The 18,069-nt window shown below is 47.2% G+C and overlaps 1 protein-coding gene across 1 annotated transcript in view; it reads left to right on the plus strand.

The window, feature by feature from the left end:
• Positions 1–18,069, plus strand: part of LOC122927086 — a 640,428-nt gene that overhangs the window by 47,164 nt on the left and 575,195 nt on the right. The window contains exon 3 of the mRNA XM_044278664.1: positions 2,790–2,831. Coding sequence (XP_044134599.1) covers positions 2,790–2,831 — 42 coding nt within the window. The remainder of the gene's footprint in view (positions 1–2,789; positions 2,832–18,069) is intronic.

The raw sequence follows: 18,069 nt of genomic DNA on the forward strand, positions 1-18,069 counted from the left end.
CATTTAGCCTCCTGGAGAAATCAATGTTTTATTCAGTCGCTGCCCCGTGCTTCAAGTCAGGTTTTAAGTCAAGGGGGCAGCGGCCTAGGCGTCTCCAATCCTGCTCTCCCCGCCTCCGGCCGCCTTTATTGACATGCCGGATCTCAGTGCCGGTACCGCGCTCCCAGCCCGCATGCGCAGTAAAGGGCTGCTGTAGAGTGATCCCGCCTCTGGCTCGTACACTCAGCCTGCTTCAGTTTCGCTACTGCGCATGCGCCCGGCATCTTCTTTAACTGCACTAGTATGTAAGGCTGGCGGGCGCATGCGCAGTAGCGAAACTGAAGCCGGCTGAGTGTATGAGCCGTTTTGATCCAAAGTGTGTGTGTGTATGTGTAATATATATATATATATATACAAACGCGCGCGTGGCACGCATATATATATACACACACACACGCGCGCGTGGTGTGTGTTTGTGCTTTAGGGTGCACACCCTAATGCAATAGGCTGCGCACGCCTATGCACATCACGGAGTCTCAGCACGCGTGGGGTCCTAACACTCAACTGCCCGTGGTGTGTGAACAGGGTCTGAACAGTGCAATTAACTCACAGCCAGACTCTCACATGCCTCCATAATGGTATCACCGATGCACTGTGAGGTACATTTTGTGTAAGATGTTCTTGTGGTGCATGCGGTCCGCCCCGGAATCCTCCATTGTATGCACTTTTTGCTGGGGATTGCCATTCTGCACACCGCATGCAAGGAATTGCTCCCCCGGTTATAGAGACGCTACAGTGTCTGGGTTTGAAGCATTTTCACCCGTTTAGGCCACTTTTTTCAGTGAGTTTTTTGTCTGTATGTGTATGGAATGTGCCACTTCATTTTGCTGGTAACATTCTTTTGCTCCTGGTAGCTTCTGTGTCACATGGTCTGTTGTGGGTGCGGCTTCTGTGCCACATGGTCTGTTGTGGGTGCGGCTTCTGTGTCACATGGTCTGTTGTGGGTGCGGCTCACAGCTTTATCCTACCTCACAGTGCATCGGTGATACCACTATGGAGGCCTGTGAGTGTCTGGCTGTGAGGTGGTTTCTAGCACTGATTCGGACCCTGTTCACACACCACGGGCAGTTGAGTGGTAGGACCCCATGCGTGCTGAGACTCCGTGACGTGGTGCATGAGGGGCTCCGATATGTTCCTGGAAGATATTGGCAACGTTCTAAGCTTTTGAAATCGGCCTGAGGAATTAGCTAGTATTGTCAGTTGTGTATCATTTTGGTGCATTTTTTGCAGTGATTTTTTTTCAGCCCAGGACAATCCTGACATCACCATTTTATATAGAAAGGACCGGTACTCGCTGATATCAATGCACTGCATTGATATCAGCGAGTGCCGGTCCTTTCTATATGCATACGTGTGGGTCGCCGGCTCTGGACACGTGCACCGCCAACTAATACTATGGAGTGCCGACTGATCGACTTGTGCTTATGTAAGTGTGGCAAAATAACACTAGTACACAACTTTGCAGAGAGGGGAGGCTGCCATGTACTGCTTGCTTTAGTACAAGGATGACAGAGGAAGGGGTGGGCAGAGGTTGGGGTAGCCATGCCTGCCTCTGTCAGCTCCTTCCTCTCCCAGCCTCCTATACTATTACATGCATGCTATAGTACAGGAGGCCGGGGTGGCTATCGGGCAGCTCACAACTCTGCCCGTCCCAGCTGCCCTGCTGTCCTCCCTCATGCCCTGAACCTGCAGGTCAGGGAGGACATTCTTTGATATAAGGCAGGGGCCGGGGCACATACCTGCCAAATTTTAATGAAAGAAACAGTGACATGATTGAGGTATTCGGCACCCACAGCGGGCCCTTTCAACCCCACCCCATACTTTAAAACATTGTGTCTCTCACAGTACTTATACCCACATTGTGCCTTTGCACAGTAGGTATGCTCACATTTTGCCCCCTTACAGTAGTTATGCTTTCTCTGTGCCCATTTACATTATTTACGCCCTCACTGCACCACACTCATGGTAGTTATGCCTTATCAGTGCCCCTTCACAGTAGTTATGCCCCCAATGGCCCCCCTCACAGTAGTTATGCCCTCTCTGTGCCCCCTCACAGTAGTTATGCCCTCTCTGTGCCCCTACAATGTAGTTATGCTCACATTGTGCCTCTTCACAGTAGTTATGCCCTCTCTGTGCCCCTTTGAGACTAGTTATGCCCTTTTGCCATTTTGCCTTATGTCATTTTGCCCCCTCACAATAGTTATGCCATCTCTGTGTCCCCTTCATAGTTATGCATTCATTGTGCCCCCCTTCATAGTAGTTATGCCTCACTGTGCCTCCTCATGCTTTACTACTACTCAGTGCAGCAGCCTGGAGGAAGGAAGGAGCACAGGGATCTGGGCAATCAGTGAGTGAAAGGACTGCCAGCTCCCCAGGATTCTAACAATCAGCGCTTCCATCTGTATTGATGGAAGCTCTCACTGCTCCCGGGCCCCTTCTCAACTCGGACGCCAAAGCAGCCACTTCCCCTGTAGTTACGCCACTGGCGGCAGTGCTTACAGTACACTATTTACTGTATCATGCCATATGTATGATGGTATTTTCCCCAGTACCATTACCTCTATGTATATATGGAGTCTGACAGAGCCAGTACGGCAGCACACAGAGGCACTATGGCTCAGTACTAGGTCCACCCTCTGTACACTGCCATATCAGCTCCGTGTCACATTCATGAACCCCTAGATTAATCTAATTCCTAACTACAGATTCTGGTGGAGTAACCTGAGACTTTCCTGGTTTTATATTCACAGTGGATATTCCAGGACATGGACTTGGAACATCAATGTTTACAGGTAAGAGGCTTATAGTCACATGTAATGTCCATGTTGTGTGTGACACGTTATCATAGTTTACACACGAGGTGCCGCCGTCCATGTATGTTGTATCAGCGTTCACAATCTACTGATCACATATTTCATCAGGGTGATTCAAAATCCTTCTCTTGAAATAAAGGGTATGTGCTCATCTTGCAGAAATGCAACACCCGTACGTGTGCGACTAGGGTCCCTTTAAAGGGAGTCTTTCTAACCTAATCTGAGCGTTTTAGACCGCTCAGATCAGGTTATAGACTCTTTAACCCTCATTACAATCGTACCTTTCTCTTATGTGTCCCCAAAACACACCTCCAGCCGGCGGACGTCACGAGCGGCACCAGAGGACGGCGGGCTGGGACAGATGAACAGCTTTTCATATTGCGCATGCGCCGGCCAACTAAAGACAGCCGGCCGGCGCATGCGCAATATGAAAAGCTGTTCAGGGTAGGAATGCCAGAATGGTGTAGGGGGGCCTAATGTCCCTTAGTGGCGTAGCACTTGTCACGGTGCTCCTATCAGGATATCCTGGAAACCCAGACGTTTTCCTTTTGCTTTCTGCTGTAGCTGCAACTTAGCTTCCTGTAGTCTGACTTGATCTTTGTCTTTATCTTTATCCATGGGATCTTTACTTCTTGGCTTCTGAAGCTTTTGGGTCTAACAGAACTGAAGATGTTCTACAGACTTAGGCAGGGCTCCCCCACAAGGGACGAGCTTCCTGCAGCACAAACTCCTGCAGCACAGTACTCTCAACTGACCTCTAACTAGCTGAACTCCTCCTTCTCTATATATGGCTGGAATGGACAAAAAGGTTCCATTCCAGGCAAACTAGCTCTGCCAATATTGCCGCCATCTGCTGGTGAACCAGGCACATTACATGTAATACAACAGTTGCATTGAAGTAAATACACATTTTTCAGGATATGGAAAAGGTGCATAAGATGACATTAGGTCAACAATACGAGTGATGGGACAAAAAGAGTGGTAATGCCCCCTAGCGGGGCATTACAGAAACACTCCAGATTTGAAAGAGTTTTTAGTAATTCTTATACATGCTCTGAGAAAAAATAAAATCTGCAACAGAAATTGACCAGATTTTTAATCTGCAGTATTGTATTTTTAAGCCAGACACAGACAAGCAAATTCGATACCACAAACTGGCTGCGTGTGGCAGTGTGATTTCCCATTCAGACCTCTGCTCCTCTGACAGGATCATACGGCATTATATTGACTGTGACCCTGAGAGACCAGGAATCTACTGAATTACACTAACTGCATTATGTCGGTGTAATTCAATAGATTCCAGGTCACACAAGGTCAGTATAATGCCGTACAATCCTGTCAGAGGAGGTCAGAATGGGAAATCACACTGCCAGACGCAGCCAGTTTCTGGCTCTGAGCTCGCTCGTCCATGTGTGGCCTTATGCTGCAGATTTTCATTGTGGATTTGACTCTGCAAAGTGTGAAACCTGCATGAAATCAGCGCATTCAGGTTAGAAACTGTAGTTTGGGATTTCATGACACATCAGACATAGTCATCACATCCCATAAAGTGAAATGATTGCGAAACCATATGTCACTGCGGCGGAAAATACAAAAGTAAAACCACATTGCCAAAAACTCAATAAAGAAACTAACGCTATATTCACTGTATAAAGGAGCCAACGTTGCCATGTTGGATTGCCACATATGACGAGCAGCTCGGTGCCTCGGTGGTTAGCACTGGTACCTTGCAGCACTGCAGGACACCATCTGCATGGAGTTTGTCCTAATATAGGCGTATTTCAGTATAATAAGTGACCCCCATAGTTCTTATCTTTCTACAGTTGAAAAAATAAATAAACTAACTGAACCCTTTGCAATTACCTGGAGATGTAGAGGAATTACGAGAAAGTTGTGGTCTGGTTGTTAGCTAAGTCCCAATTATAGACAAACACAGTCTAACTAAATTAATAGGACTATGATGCTGGTAGTCAAAGCCCACTGACCTCCCATTGGTCATGGTCACCAAAGTTCTCCTTCTCCCTGCTGCGCCACACTGTGCTCTGTTGTAGGCCACCCACCCACCTGATCTCTGCTGCTACCTTCCTTAAAGGGAACCTGTCACCGGGATTTTGCGCATAGAGCTGGGGACATGGGCTGCTAGATGGCCACTAGCACATCCGCAATACCCAGTCCCCATATCTCTCTGCGCTTTTATTGTGCTAAAACAGTTTTAAACCATATGCAAATGACCTGATATGAGCCCTGTATCCGGAGATGAGTCAAGCGGAAAGGAGCCCAGCACCGCTCCGCGTCCTCCGAATCTCCTCCTTGCTGGCTGACGTCACAGAGCTGGAGCGCCGAAATCTCGCGATGCGCGAGCTAGCGCATGCGTAGTTCGTTCCCTGTGCTGATGCCAGTACAGGGAATGAACATGATGCCCACACTGCGCATGCGCTAGCTCGCCCATCGCGAGATTTTGGCGCTCCAGCTCTGTGACGTCAGCCGGCAAGGAGGAGATTCGGAGGACGCGGAGCGGTGCTGGGCTCCTTTCCGCTTGACTCATCTCCGGATACAGGACTCCTATCAGGTCATTTGCATATGGATCAAAACTGTTTTTTAGCACAATAAAAGCGCAGAGAGCTATGGGACCTGGGTACTGCAGATGTGCTAGTGGCCATCTAGCAGCCCATCTCCCCAGCTCTATGGCCAAAATCCTCCCCCCCCCCCCCCCCAAGTGATGTCTATAAAGAGATCTCTACTTACTTGCTCTGGTCTCTGTGCTGTCTTCACTGCATCTCCAGTTCCCAACTGTCAAGTTTTTCCAGATGGGGTCATGTGTGCCACTGCAGCTGTTGTCTGGCCTTAGGGGTGATTTGTCCCAATCATCAGAAGACCTAGCAGTCACATGCTGCTTGGGGACACATCACCGCTGAGGCCAGTCATTGGCTGTTGTGGCGCATGTGACTCAATCTGTGCAGAAGTTGATAAGTGGGGACTGGAATTGAAGACGGCCAGGGAGCTAGAACGAGGAGCAGGTAAGTATAGATCTCTTCACAGAATTCTGCGGAAGGGTGGATTTAACAACAAGAAAACTTCAAGGACAAACCTTTTATTGCCAGGACTGTGACTATTCATAGGAAGCCACTTCTCCTTTGTCCACTTCTTTGCGAGATAACTATTTGCATATTGGCCAGTCGAAAAACACAGAAATTCCAATATTCTGTTCTGGCATATGCTGGACACTGTTAGTGCTTGATGGATCCTACTGACTATGGTGGCGTCCTTCAGGTTTCCATCATAGATACTTGGACAAAATGCAAGCAGAGCTATTTTGGCTTTTTTTGCTGGAAACTGTGACAGAGGCTCCAGCCAGAACCCAATACAATACATGTAATCCAGTTTTAGGTGATCTTCAATACCAATAGCTGCTAACTCAGGGACGGTGATATAACTGGAAAGCTGAATCCCAGGTGAGATAAGAGATCTGATATCAGCAGACAATAGGAAGTGATCACGGCATACTATGCCAAACGCCACCTTTCACCCTCATCTTGGCTATGTTTGTAGTATATGCTCGCTTCCCTGTGGGTTGATATAGAAGGCTGTCCCCAGAATACCCCAGGCTATACAGAACCAGATATAGTATTCTTTCCTACTTGACCCCACCCTTATGCCAGGAACTCCTGCCTAGGCTAGGACTATCCCACCCACTGCGCAGATACTGCAGGCAAGTCAATACACTGCTGACACACAATAAATTACAATACTACATATAACCGGGTTCCATCAACAGGACAACACAGCAGCTATTAAACTTAATGGTTTAATATGATTCAACAACCGTGCATACAATGCAAGATAGATAAAAGAAAAAGGGATTACATAAAAATAAACTCACGTCCCTAAAGATGTGTTTCATTAGTTTGTGCCAGTAGAGCTTAGCATCATCTCATGCAGGGAGCTGTGTCCTGATGTTATGTCAGGGGTCCACACACAGTCTGCTTCCACACATGACTAGTTGGGTTTTTTAAAACTTTTGCCGGGCAAACACATCCTATGTTCCATTTGCCCAATCATATGGTTAACATTGAATGCTATCTGATGTGTCCTGCCCTGCAGCCAATCAATTTGGTGACCGGGCTACAGGGGTTTGAGGCTCATCTTCACTTTCTTTAAACAAAGGCAATGTGATCACCAACCATCCTATAATCCTCCACTGCCTTGCCCATGCTCACAAGGAATGAATTTAAGCACCTGACAATCTTATATGGCCCTCTCCACATACCACCGGACATTAGCTGTAGGTGTCTGCTGTATGAAACAGCAGGCACCCTGTGGCTATGGCGCTTTCTCCACTCTGGAGCAGGAGCCATCTTTAAAGACCCAAAATGTACGGCGGATATCGGGAAGAAAATTAACTCTGGGAATGTCAGATTTTTACAAACCTAGGGAGGGCTTAGGTGGCCCCTTGGGCATCGGCTCACCGGGAAATTTCAATTTATAGTCTGTGGCTAGAGATGAGCGAATTGAAGTTGACAAAATGGAATTCGATCCGAATTTCAGGAAAAATAAAATTTGCACCAAATCTGAATTTCCTGACGCTTCATGATAACGAATCACATTTTTGCCTACAATGGCTGCAAGCACGTGTGAGGACATGGAGCAAGGAACTCTGGGAAGGCGCGATCACCCACAATGCCATGCATACAGCCAATCAGCAGCCAGCCAGCCCTGTGATGTCACAGACCTATAAATAGCCTCATCCATCTCGGATTCTGCCATTTAAGATTCTTGGCTCTAATATAGAAGGTTGTGAGTACGAAGCCCGCCAGAAACTTTTCAGAAATAGAGGCTAAATTTGATTTAAATACAGTGGGTGTCCCCAAGCACTGATTCCATATATGGACATAGCTATACATGGAGTCAGAGCAGGGACTCCTAAGCCGAACTAGAGTCCCTACACCCTCTGGTTCTCCCATTGACTTCCATTGTGTTTGGGGGCTCTGTAGAGCACCCGAGCATCGGGAAGTGTTATACTCGAGCACCAGAGCACACAAGCACTTTGGTGCTCGACCACCACTAGTGGTGAAGTGAAAATATTACAGACTTTTTTGGGGTGTTTTAATTTCCTTTTTATTTATTTATTTGATCTAACAGTATGTCAGACAGAGAAGAGCCAGGTCCTGCACAGGGGAGTAGCAGAGGCCTAAATGTTTCTGGCGCAGGCACAGGTAACAGCAGAGTAAGGGGGGTGGCAGCAGGGGTCACTTCGAGAGGCCTGAGCTCCAGGTGTCACCTAGTGGTCATGTCTTGACCAGCAACCCAGCGGTTCTTGAATGGTTGACTCGGTCATCCACATAGTCCCAAGTGACAAAAGACACCCCAGCCAAGAGTCAGTGGGTTCGTCAGACACAACCCTTAGTTGTCATGGCCAGGGAGCAGGCATTGAGGAGTAGTGATGAGCGGCATAGGCAATATTCGTTTTTGCAATATTTTGTGAATTTTTCGCATAATATTTGCAATAAATTAGCAAATTCTAGAATTCCAGTCATTATAGGTAACTATATAATGTAATTCGATAAGGAATAGAATCCAGATGAAAGCACAGAGCACAGTAATGTCACTGCTCTCTCTCACTCTCTCTCTTGGGCTCCTTTCACACGGGCGAGTATTCCGTGCGGATGCGATGCGTGAGTTGAACGCATTGCACCCGCACTGAATACCAACCCATTCATTTCTATGGGGCTGTTCACATGAGCGGTGATTTTCATGCATCACTTATGCATTGCGTTAAAATCGCAGCATGCTCCTCTTTGTGCGTTGCGGTGCAATAATACACGCAACGCAGGCCCCATAGAAGTGAATGGGGTTGCGTGAAAATCGCAAGCATCCGCAAGCAAGTGCGGATGCGGTGCGATTTTCACGCACGGTTGCTAGGAGACAATCGGGATGGAGACCCGATCATTATTATTTTCCCTTATAACATGGTTATAAGGGAAAATAATAGCATTCTGAATACAGAATGCATAGTACAATAGCGCTGGAGGGGTTAAAAAAAAAAAAAAAAAAAAAATTTAACTCACCTTAGTCCACTTGATCGCGTAGCCGGCATCTCCTTCTGTCTCCTTTGCTGAACAGGACCTGGGGTGAGCATTAATTACATGAACAGGACCTGTGATGACGTCACTCCGGTCATCACATGATCCATCACATGATCTTTTACCATGGTGATGGATCATGTGATGACCGTGACGTCACCAAAGGTCCTTTTTGCTACAAAAAGCTAAGATCAATACAGAAGGAGATGCCGGGCTGCGCAAGCAAGTGGACTAAGGTAATTTTTTTTTTTTTTTTTTTTTTTTAATGCTTCCAGCGCAATTTTACTATGCATTCTGTATTCAGAATGCTATTATTTTCCCTTATAACCATGTTATAAGGGAATATAATACAATCTACAGAACACCGATCCCAAGCCCGAACTTCTGTGAAGAAGTTCGGGTTTGGGTACCAAACACACGCAATTTTTCTCACGCGAGTGCAAAACGCATTACAATGTTTTGCACTCGTGCGGAAAAGTCGCGGGTGTTCCCGTAACGCTCCCGCACATTTTCCCGCAACGCCCGTGTGAAAGAGGCCTTAGAACTGCAAAAAAACTGCAGAAATTGGCTGCTGGGGACTTTCCTATATAGTAAGGGGTCGGCAACCTTCCTATTGGTTGCTAGGGATGTTGCTAAGCTCTGATATTGCAGCCATTTCTCATTGGTCCACAAGCAAGAAAGGAGGTTACTGATGAAAAAAAATTGAATATTTGCGATTTCGAATATATAGCACTATATTCTACATCTTCGCGGATTCTCAAAGTGCCGATATTCGCAATAAAAATTTGTGATTAGAATATTTGCGATAAACACTATTGAGGAGGACAGCAGTGACGTGCAGACAGTACTCGATGATGTTGCTGATCTCACTTGGTAGTCGGGTGAATTAGGGGCTTCAGTATCATTGGGAGAAAAGGGTGGCAGCTTGCTCGTGAGGCGTAGAGTCGCTAGCGTGGCCGGGAGTTAGCAGGGTGGCAGCAGTAGGAGGTCGATAGCCAAGCGTGCCTGGGGTAGACCACCCGCTTCTCAGCAGCCTACCTGCCTGGAAAGCAGCGGCGGCTGCAGGCAGTCAGTGTGGAGTATTGGGGCTAAAATAACTTACTGAGCGGTGTGGCAGTTCTTTGTTAAGCCGCCGGAGGAGGTGATTATGGCCATTTGTAGAATCTGTGCGCAGAAGTTGAAGCGTGGACAGGGTGCCAATGTTGGCACCACAACCCTGCATCAACATATGCAGCATCACCATAAAGTGGCCTGGGAGAACCGTGGCTCCGATTATGGTGGTCCAGGCTGTCGCAGCAACCGCTGCATCACCCATTGGCACACACCCGATTTCAGGCAGTCAAGGCTCCACTACCTCAGCCGAAGGTAGCTGTCTGTTCTTCCCATCATCTGCTGGTCCTGATGCTCCTGCTCCTACTCTTCGTCAGTCATTCCGTCAGCAATCGATCACCGAAGAAATTGCCAAGAGGCAACAATATGTGTGCTCTCATCCAAAGGCGCAGAAGCTGAATGTGCTCTGGCCAAGTTGCTGGTTCTGCAGTCCCTCCGTTTCCAAATGGTGGACTATGCACCTTTTAGAAAACTGATGGCTTGTGGAGAGTCCCAAGCTGTAAATTCTTTGCCAAAAAGGCAGTACCAGCCCTGCACACGTATGTAGAACAGAAGGTGGGCCAGCGCCAACGTGTAGAGCTATAACTACAGTCAGGGACAATACATGTCTTTTAAGGTCCACTGGGTAAATGTGGTTCATGAACAGCCACAACAGCAACTTAACCAGGTGACGCCCTTTCGGCCTCCACGTTCTCACGCCGTTGGTCCTGCGACAATGTCCGCCTCTGCCTCCTGATCCTTCATCGTGTCCTCAGCCTCCACTGCAGGGACAATTCACAGTGCCCCTCCAGCATACCACATGTGCAGGGCACGGCGTTTGCCTGGCGAACAGAGTCACACAGGGGAGGAATTGCTCTGTGTCCTTCATCATGAATTTGAATCCTGGCTTTCTCCGCGACAACTCAAAATGGGAACCATGGTGACCGACAACGGGAAGAACATGGAGTCAGTGCGGCGTCGAGGAGGGCTGAGCCATGCGCCCTGCATGGCACACGTGTTCAATCTGGTTGTCAAGTGGTTCCTGAAGTCTTCCACCCATTTGCAAGACATCCTAAAAATGGCCAGGAAACTGCATGCACTTCAGCCACTCGTACACTGCAAAGCACACCCTCTTTGAGCTGCAGCAACAGAGCGGCATCCCCCAACATAGGCTGATATGCAACGTTTCCACCCATTGGAATTATACCCTCCATATGTTGGACCAACTATACGAACAGAAAAAGGCCATAAACGATTTCTTGATGATCCGAGTGGACAGGACTGGAGTACTCCCCTGTGTAACCTCGATGTCAGCCAGTGGCAGATCCTACATGACACCTTCCGTTTGCTCAGGCCCTTTGAGGAGGCCACATTATTTGTCAGTCGCCATGACTATAGGATGAATAATGTCATTCCACTGCCTGCTTCATGCCCTGTAACAGATTCTGGTAAATCTGACTGGTCAGGGGACTGGAGACGTGGCGCCTAGATCTCATGGCCACATGAGCCCTGTGGGGGCTGAACTGGAGGAGGAGGACATTGGAGCACAAGCAATGTGTAGCAAAATGGGTGGTTTTTATACACAGGTGACAGGAGAGGAGGAGCAGCCAAAGGAGCTATATATTGCAATGAGGAAGATGAGGCAGAGGACCCAGACACACTGTGGCAGTATGCAGTAGAGATGGAGGCAGGGACTCCCTCCGAGTCACTTGCAGAAATGGCCCGATGCATGCTCACTTGCTTGCGTAGTGACAGCCGAATTGTCACCATTCGGCAGAGGGATGACTTCTGGCTCTCCAACTTGTTGGACCATCACTACCGGTTACAAAATGGGGGCCTTTTTTACACCTGCTGAGAGGGAGAACAAACTGAACTAGTGTAGAGACATCCTATGTAGTCAGTTGGCTGCTGCCTATCTGCGCCATCGTCCATCCTCTCGCATGTCTAACCTGGGGTGCCCTCTGCTTCACGTTCCTCTGCCATGGCTGTTGTGGCAGGGTGGGGGGTAGGAGCAGTTTCAGCTCCATTAGCAGCAACTTGAGTATAGAGGCGCTGATGAGCCACTTTCTTCACCCGCCTAGTGAAGAAACTGCTCACCAGCAGCAGGTAGACTTGGAGCAGGACCTGAAACAGCAGGTGGTAGCATACTTGGACAGGACCCTGCCACCCCACATTGAAGATCCGCTGGACTACTGGGCAGCCAAACTGGATTTGTGGCCGCAACTAGCAGAGTTTGCCCTGGAAAAGCTGTCCTGCTCGGCCTGTATTGTGGCATCAGAGCGGGTGTTTAGTGCGGCGGGGCCATAGTTACCCAATGAAGAACTCGCCTGTCCACCCAAAATGTGGAGAGACTGACCTTTTGTCAAGATGAATCAGGTGTGGATCAACCAGGATTTCCACCCAACAATGCCTTATGCATCATAATTGATCATCTATGGTGCCACACCTACACTTTGACAAAAGAGACTGGTTTCTTCTAGATACCTGCCTCAGCTACCTTACTGATGCTGCCACCCTCCTGATGCCACACATCTGATGCCAAGTGCTCCTTCTTTCACCCACCATCTTCAGCTGGTACTGATATTGCCACCCACCTCCCCACTCTGTTACCGGGTCACTCTGTTGTCTCCTGATGCTGCTGCCACCTCCACACTATGTCACCTTGCCACTCTGTGGCCTCCTGATGCTGGTGCAACCACCTCCACGCTGTCATTGTGCCACCCTGTGACCTCCTGATTCTGCTTACTCCTACACACTGTCATTGTGCCACCATGTGGCCTCCTGATGCTGCTGCCACCTCCACCACACTCTGTCATTGTGCGTCCTGTCATTGTGGCCTCCTGATGGTGCTGCTGCCACCTCCACACTGTCATTATGCCACTCTGTGGTCTCCTCATTCCCACCCTCCCCACTTCATGACTGGGCCACTATTTTGGCTTTCGGCCTGGCTGACTACATCATTTATTTGACCCTTCTTCTTATCTGTCAGAAGGAAGGAAAAATAAGATGCACAACAGATCCTGTCTGTGTAGCAGCTGTAAGGCCTGTATGGTCCCATCAGAATTGGCTTATGATTTGGTAGCTAAAAGCAGGAGTGGGTACAAAACACAGAAGACATGCAAATATTCCATTCACGTGTCATCTCTGTTTTGGATCTGCTCCAGTTTTTTTTTGGGCATTAGCAATACTGATGAATTACTGCCCAAATGCGGACCGAGTGAAGGCAGATGCTTAACAGACAGGATCCGTTTTTTGGGGGTTATTGTTCTGACGGATCAGAGGAAGGGCAAAGTAATCAGTGACGTCAACACTAACTTACTGCTGGCACCCTCTCCACTCTGTCGGAGGGCTCTACTTGTATAAGCGTTTAACAAGTTCTGTAGACATTTATGTGGAATCCGCTGATGAGGGTGTAAAAGGAGTGCGCTTCTTCTTGGCACTAACATCATCCTGTAAGGCTGAGTTCATACTTGAGTTATTTGGTCAGTTTTGGCCCCGTGACTACCCTAATAAATGAAGTGTGCAGTGATTCTAAGAGTGACGCCTGTCATCTGCATGTCATACGGACTCACAGTATTGTTTCACTACCAAAGCAGACTCCCTATGTGTGTTACTGCAAGGCACAGTGTTCTACACCACTATACAGGCTCTCTGCAGCTGGGAAATAGCTGCTTTTAGACACAATTTGCCACAAATAAATTTGGATGGAACCAAATTTGCTCATATCTATCTTCCCCGAAGGTATCTGTATTCTGCGGATTTATGGTTTGTGGATCCTAATACAGTCATGGTGGTATGCATGAGGCCTTAGGATGATTTGTGTCCTATCTGAAAAATCACAAGCTGAAAGAAACTGAAAACTCCTAAAATGAAATCTAATATATAAAGCTGAGTGTATGTGTATGTCCGCTAAAGGAATCCACACAGTCGCATTTATAATCACGAAATTTGGCACACAGATACATCAGGTGTCCGGGAATGTTTTAGACTGGGTCTCCGCTCTCTAGGAGGTACCGTTCCTGAGATATTCCCAAAAAATGTATTAGCCAATGGAAGCTTGGTCACATGACCCTTATCAGCCAATTGAAGCTCACAGGCCAGTCTCCACACACACACAGCTTTACTCCAGGTTTCCATAACAACCCAGCCATTTTTCGTCACTGGTGTAGGTGAGCTTTAAAGAAAATCTGTCACCGGGATAATCGCCGGCACTCTCATAGAAAATGCCTTTTCTTGTCTGCAAAACTCACTGTTAAAGGGGAAGGCTGCTGTAAAGGTCAAAGTTAAGGGGGTGGACTGCTGTGGAGGTCCAATTTTAAGGGATGGGGCAATGTGGGGGGGTCGGTGTTAAGGGGTAGGGGGCTGTGGAGGTCAATGTTAAGGGGGCGGGGTGCTGTAGATGTCACTGTTATAGTGGATAGTGTTGATATCTTAACGACACACACAAACATTAAATGAAATACATTAAATATACCCGAGCGAAGCCGGATCCTTCAGCTAGTCTAATATATAAAGCTGAGTGTATGTGTCTATGTCCGCTAAAGGAATCTGCACCGTCGCATTTACAATCACGAAAATTGGCACACAGGTACATCAGATGTCCGGGAATGTTTTAGACCAGAGATAGTCCCAAAAATGCATTAGCCAATAGACTCTTGGTCACATGACCCTTATCAGCCAATAGAAGCTTGCAGGTCCTCCAGCCTCCACATACAATTTTACTCCAGGTTTCCATAACAACCCAGCCATTTTTCTTCACTGCTGTAGGTGAGCTTTAAACTCTTAAGGCTACTTTCACACTTGCGTTCGGGTTTCGCTTATGAGTTCCGTTTTGAAGGCTCTCACAAGCGGCCCTGAACGGATCCGTACAGCCCCAATGCATTCTAAGTGGATGCGGTCTGACTAACTTTCAGACTTAGAATTTTTTCTGAAAGATAATGGAGACGGCTCCGTTCTGAACGGATCCCATCGTTTGCATTATAGGAGCGGATCCGTCTGTGCAGACACCAGACGGATCCGCTCCGAACGCAAGTGTGAAAGTAGCCTAAAGGGGTTGTCCGGGATCATTTTTATTTTTTTTTAAAGTGTACTCACTATTAACAGCTGATTAAAGTTCCCCTCATATGTTTTTAGGTATTTTCCCCACTTCGGTCTCGCACGCATTGTTTACATAAATTTTATCAAACTTCCTGCCGCACTGCCCTGTGGGTCCCAGCGCAGTGCGGCATCACGTGGTTACAGCTGCCTATCATCCCCACCATAACCCCGCCCCCTCATTAATATTCCTCCTCTTTCATTTATTAGCAAGTGCCATGCCCAGTGACGTCACTGGATCGGGGGGTGTGGCTTAGCACAATGTCTTCCAGCCTAGTTACCGCCCCTCCCTGCGATCTGAATAATTAATGAGGTTGTTAGTGATGTCACCGGGCTCCCTGCGAAGCAGGAGAAGAGGCTTCGCTCTGCAGCAAGGGACCCGGTACGTCACTGACTATGAGAAAATAGGCACTTCCGGCTGAGAATTTGCAATATGAAAACGGGACATCAGACATGTGTGGCAAAGGTAGGACAGATATGTGTGTAATATTTAGGTCACTGTTGTAGACTTAGAACAATGTCCCCAATCCCAGACAACCCCTTTAAGCACCTCCGGACCGCCTAACGCACGGATGCGTCCGGTAGGTGGTTGATTCATTCCTCCTGGACGCATCCGTGCGTCATCTCGCGATAGCCGAGATTTCCTGTGAACGAGCGCACACAGGCGCGCGCGTTCACAGGAACGGAAGATAAGCAAGTGGATCTCCGCTCCGGGTGATCAATGACAGGGGGGTGATCACCTCATATACACTCCCTGATCACACCCTGTCATTGATCACCCCCTTGTCATTGATCACCCCCCTGTAAGGCTCCATTCAGACGTCCGTATGTGTTTTGCGGATCCGATCCATGTATCCGTGGATCCGTAAAAATCATATGGACGTCTGAATGGAGCCTTACAGGGGGGTGATCAATGACAGCGGGGTGATCAGGGTGTCTATATGGGTGATCACCCCCCTGTCATTGATCACCCCCCCCCCCCGTAAGGCTCCATTCAGACATTTTTTTGGCCCAAGTTAGCGCAAAATGTTTTTTTTTTTCGTTTTTTTTTCTTACAAAGTCTCATATTCCACTAAATTGTGTCAAAAAATAAAATCTCACATGAACTCACCATACCCCTCACGGAATCCAAATGCGTAAAAATTTTTAGACATTTATATTCCAGACTTCTTCTCACGCTTTAGGGCCCCTAAAATGCCAGGGCATTATAAATACCCCACTTGTGACCCCATTTCAGAAAGAAGACACCCCAAGGTATTCCGTGAGGGGCATATTGAGTCCATGAAAGATTTCATTTTTTGTCCCAAGTTAGCGGAAAGGGAGACTTTGTGAGAAAATACAAAAAAAATTAATTTCTGCTAACTTGTGGCAAAAAAAATAAAAAATTCTATGAACTCGCCATGCCCCTTATTAAATACCTTGGGGTGTCTTCTTTCCAAAATGGGGTCACACGTGGGGTATTTATACTGCCCTGGCATTTTAGGGGCCCGAAAGCGTGAGAAGAAGTCTGGGATCCCAATGTCAAAAATGCACTCCTAAAAGGAATTTGAGCCGCTTTGCGCATCTAGGCTGCAAAAAAGTGTCACACATCTGGCATCGCCGTACTCAGGAGAAGTTGGGCAATGTGTTTTGGGGTGTCATTTTACTTATACCCATGCTGGGTGAGATAAATATCTTGGTCAAATGCCAACTTTGTTTAAAAAAAATGGGAAAAGTTGTCTTTTGCCAAGATATTTCTCTCACCCAGCATGGGTATATGTAAAATGACACCCCAAAACACATTCCCCAACTTCTCCTGAGTACGGCGATACCACATGTGTGACACTTTTTTGCCGCCTAGGTGGGCAAAGGGGCACACATTCCAAAGAGCACCTTTAGGATTTTACTGGTCATTTTTTACACATTTTGATTTCAAACTACCTCTCACGCATTTGGGCCCCTAAAATGCCAGGGCAGTATAACTACCCCACAAGTGACCCCATTTTGGAAAGAAGACACCCCAAGGTATTCCGTGAGGGGCATGGCGAGTTCCTAGAATTTTTTATTTGTTGTCACAAGTTAGCGGAAAATGATGATTTTATTTTTTATTTTATTTTTTCTTACAAAGTCTCATATTCCACTAACTTGTGACAAAAAATAAAAAATTCTAGGAACTCGCCATGCCCCTCATTTTAGGGGCCCATATGCGTGAGAAGTAGTTTGCAATCAAAATCTGTAAAAAAATGACCGGTGAAATCCGAAAGGTGCTCTTTAGAATGTGTGCCCCTTTGCCCACCTAGGCTGCAAAAAAGTGTCACACATCTGGTATCGCCGTACTCGGGAGAAGTTGGGGAATGTGTTTTGGGGTGTTATTTTACATATACCTATGCTGGGTGAGAGAAATATCTTGGCAAAAGACAACATTTCCCATTTTTTTTTTATACAAAGTTGGCATTTGACCAAGATATTTATCTCACCCAGCATGGGTATATGTAAAATGACACCCCAAAACACATTTCCAAACTTCTCCTGAGTACGGCGATACCAGATGTGTGACACTTTTTTGCAGCCTAGGTGGGCAAAGGGGCACACATTCCAAAGAGCACCTTTCGGATTTCACCGGTCATTTTTTACAGATTTTGATTGCAAACTACTTCTCACGCATATGGGCCCCTAAAATGCCAGGGCAGTATAACTACCCCACATGTGACCCCATTTTGGAAAGAAGACACCTCAGGGTATTCCGTGATGGGCATGGCGAGTTCCTAGAATTTTTTATTTTTTGTCACAAGTTAGTGGAATATGAGACTTTGTAAGAAAAAAATAAAAGAAAAAATAAATCATCATTTTCCGCTAACTTGTGGCAAAAAATAAAAAGTTCTATGAACTCACTATGCCCATCAGTGAATACCTTAGGGTGTCTACTTTCCGAAATGGGGTCATTTGTGGGGTGTTTGTACTGTCTGGGCATTGTA

This window comes from Bufo gargarizans, chromosome 2 (assembly GCF_014858855.1).
Source record: "Bufo gargarizans isolate SCDJY-AF-19 chromosome 2, ASM1485885v1, whole genome shotgun sequence".
NCBI classification, from domain to species: domain Eukaryota; kingdom Metazoa; phylum Chordata; class Amphibia; order Anura; family Bufonidae; genus Bufo; species Bufo gargarizans.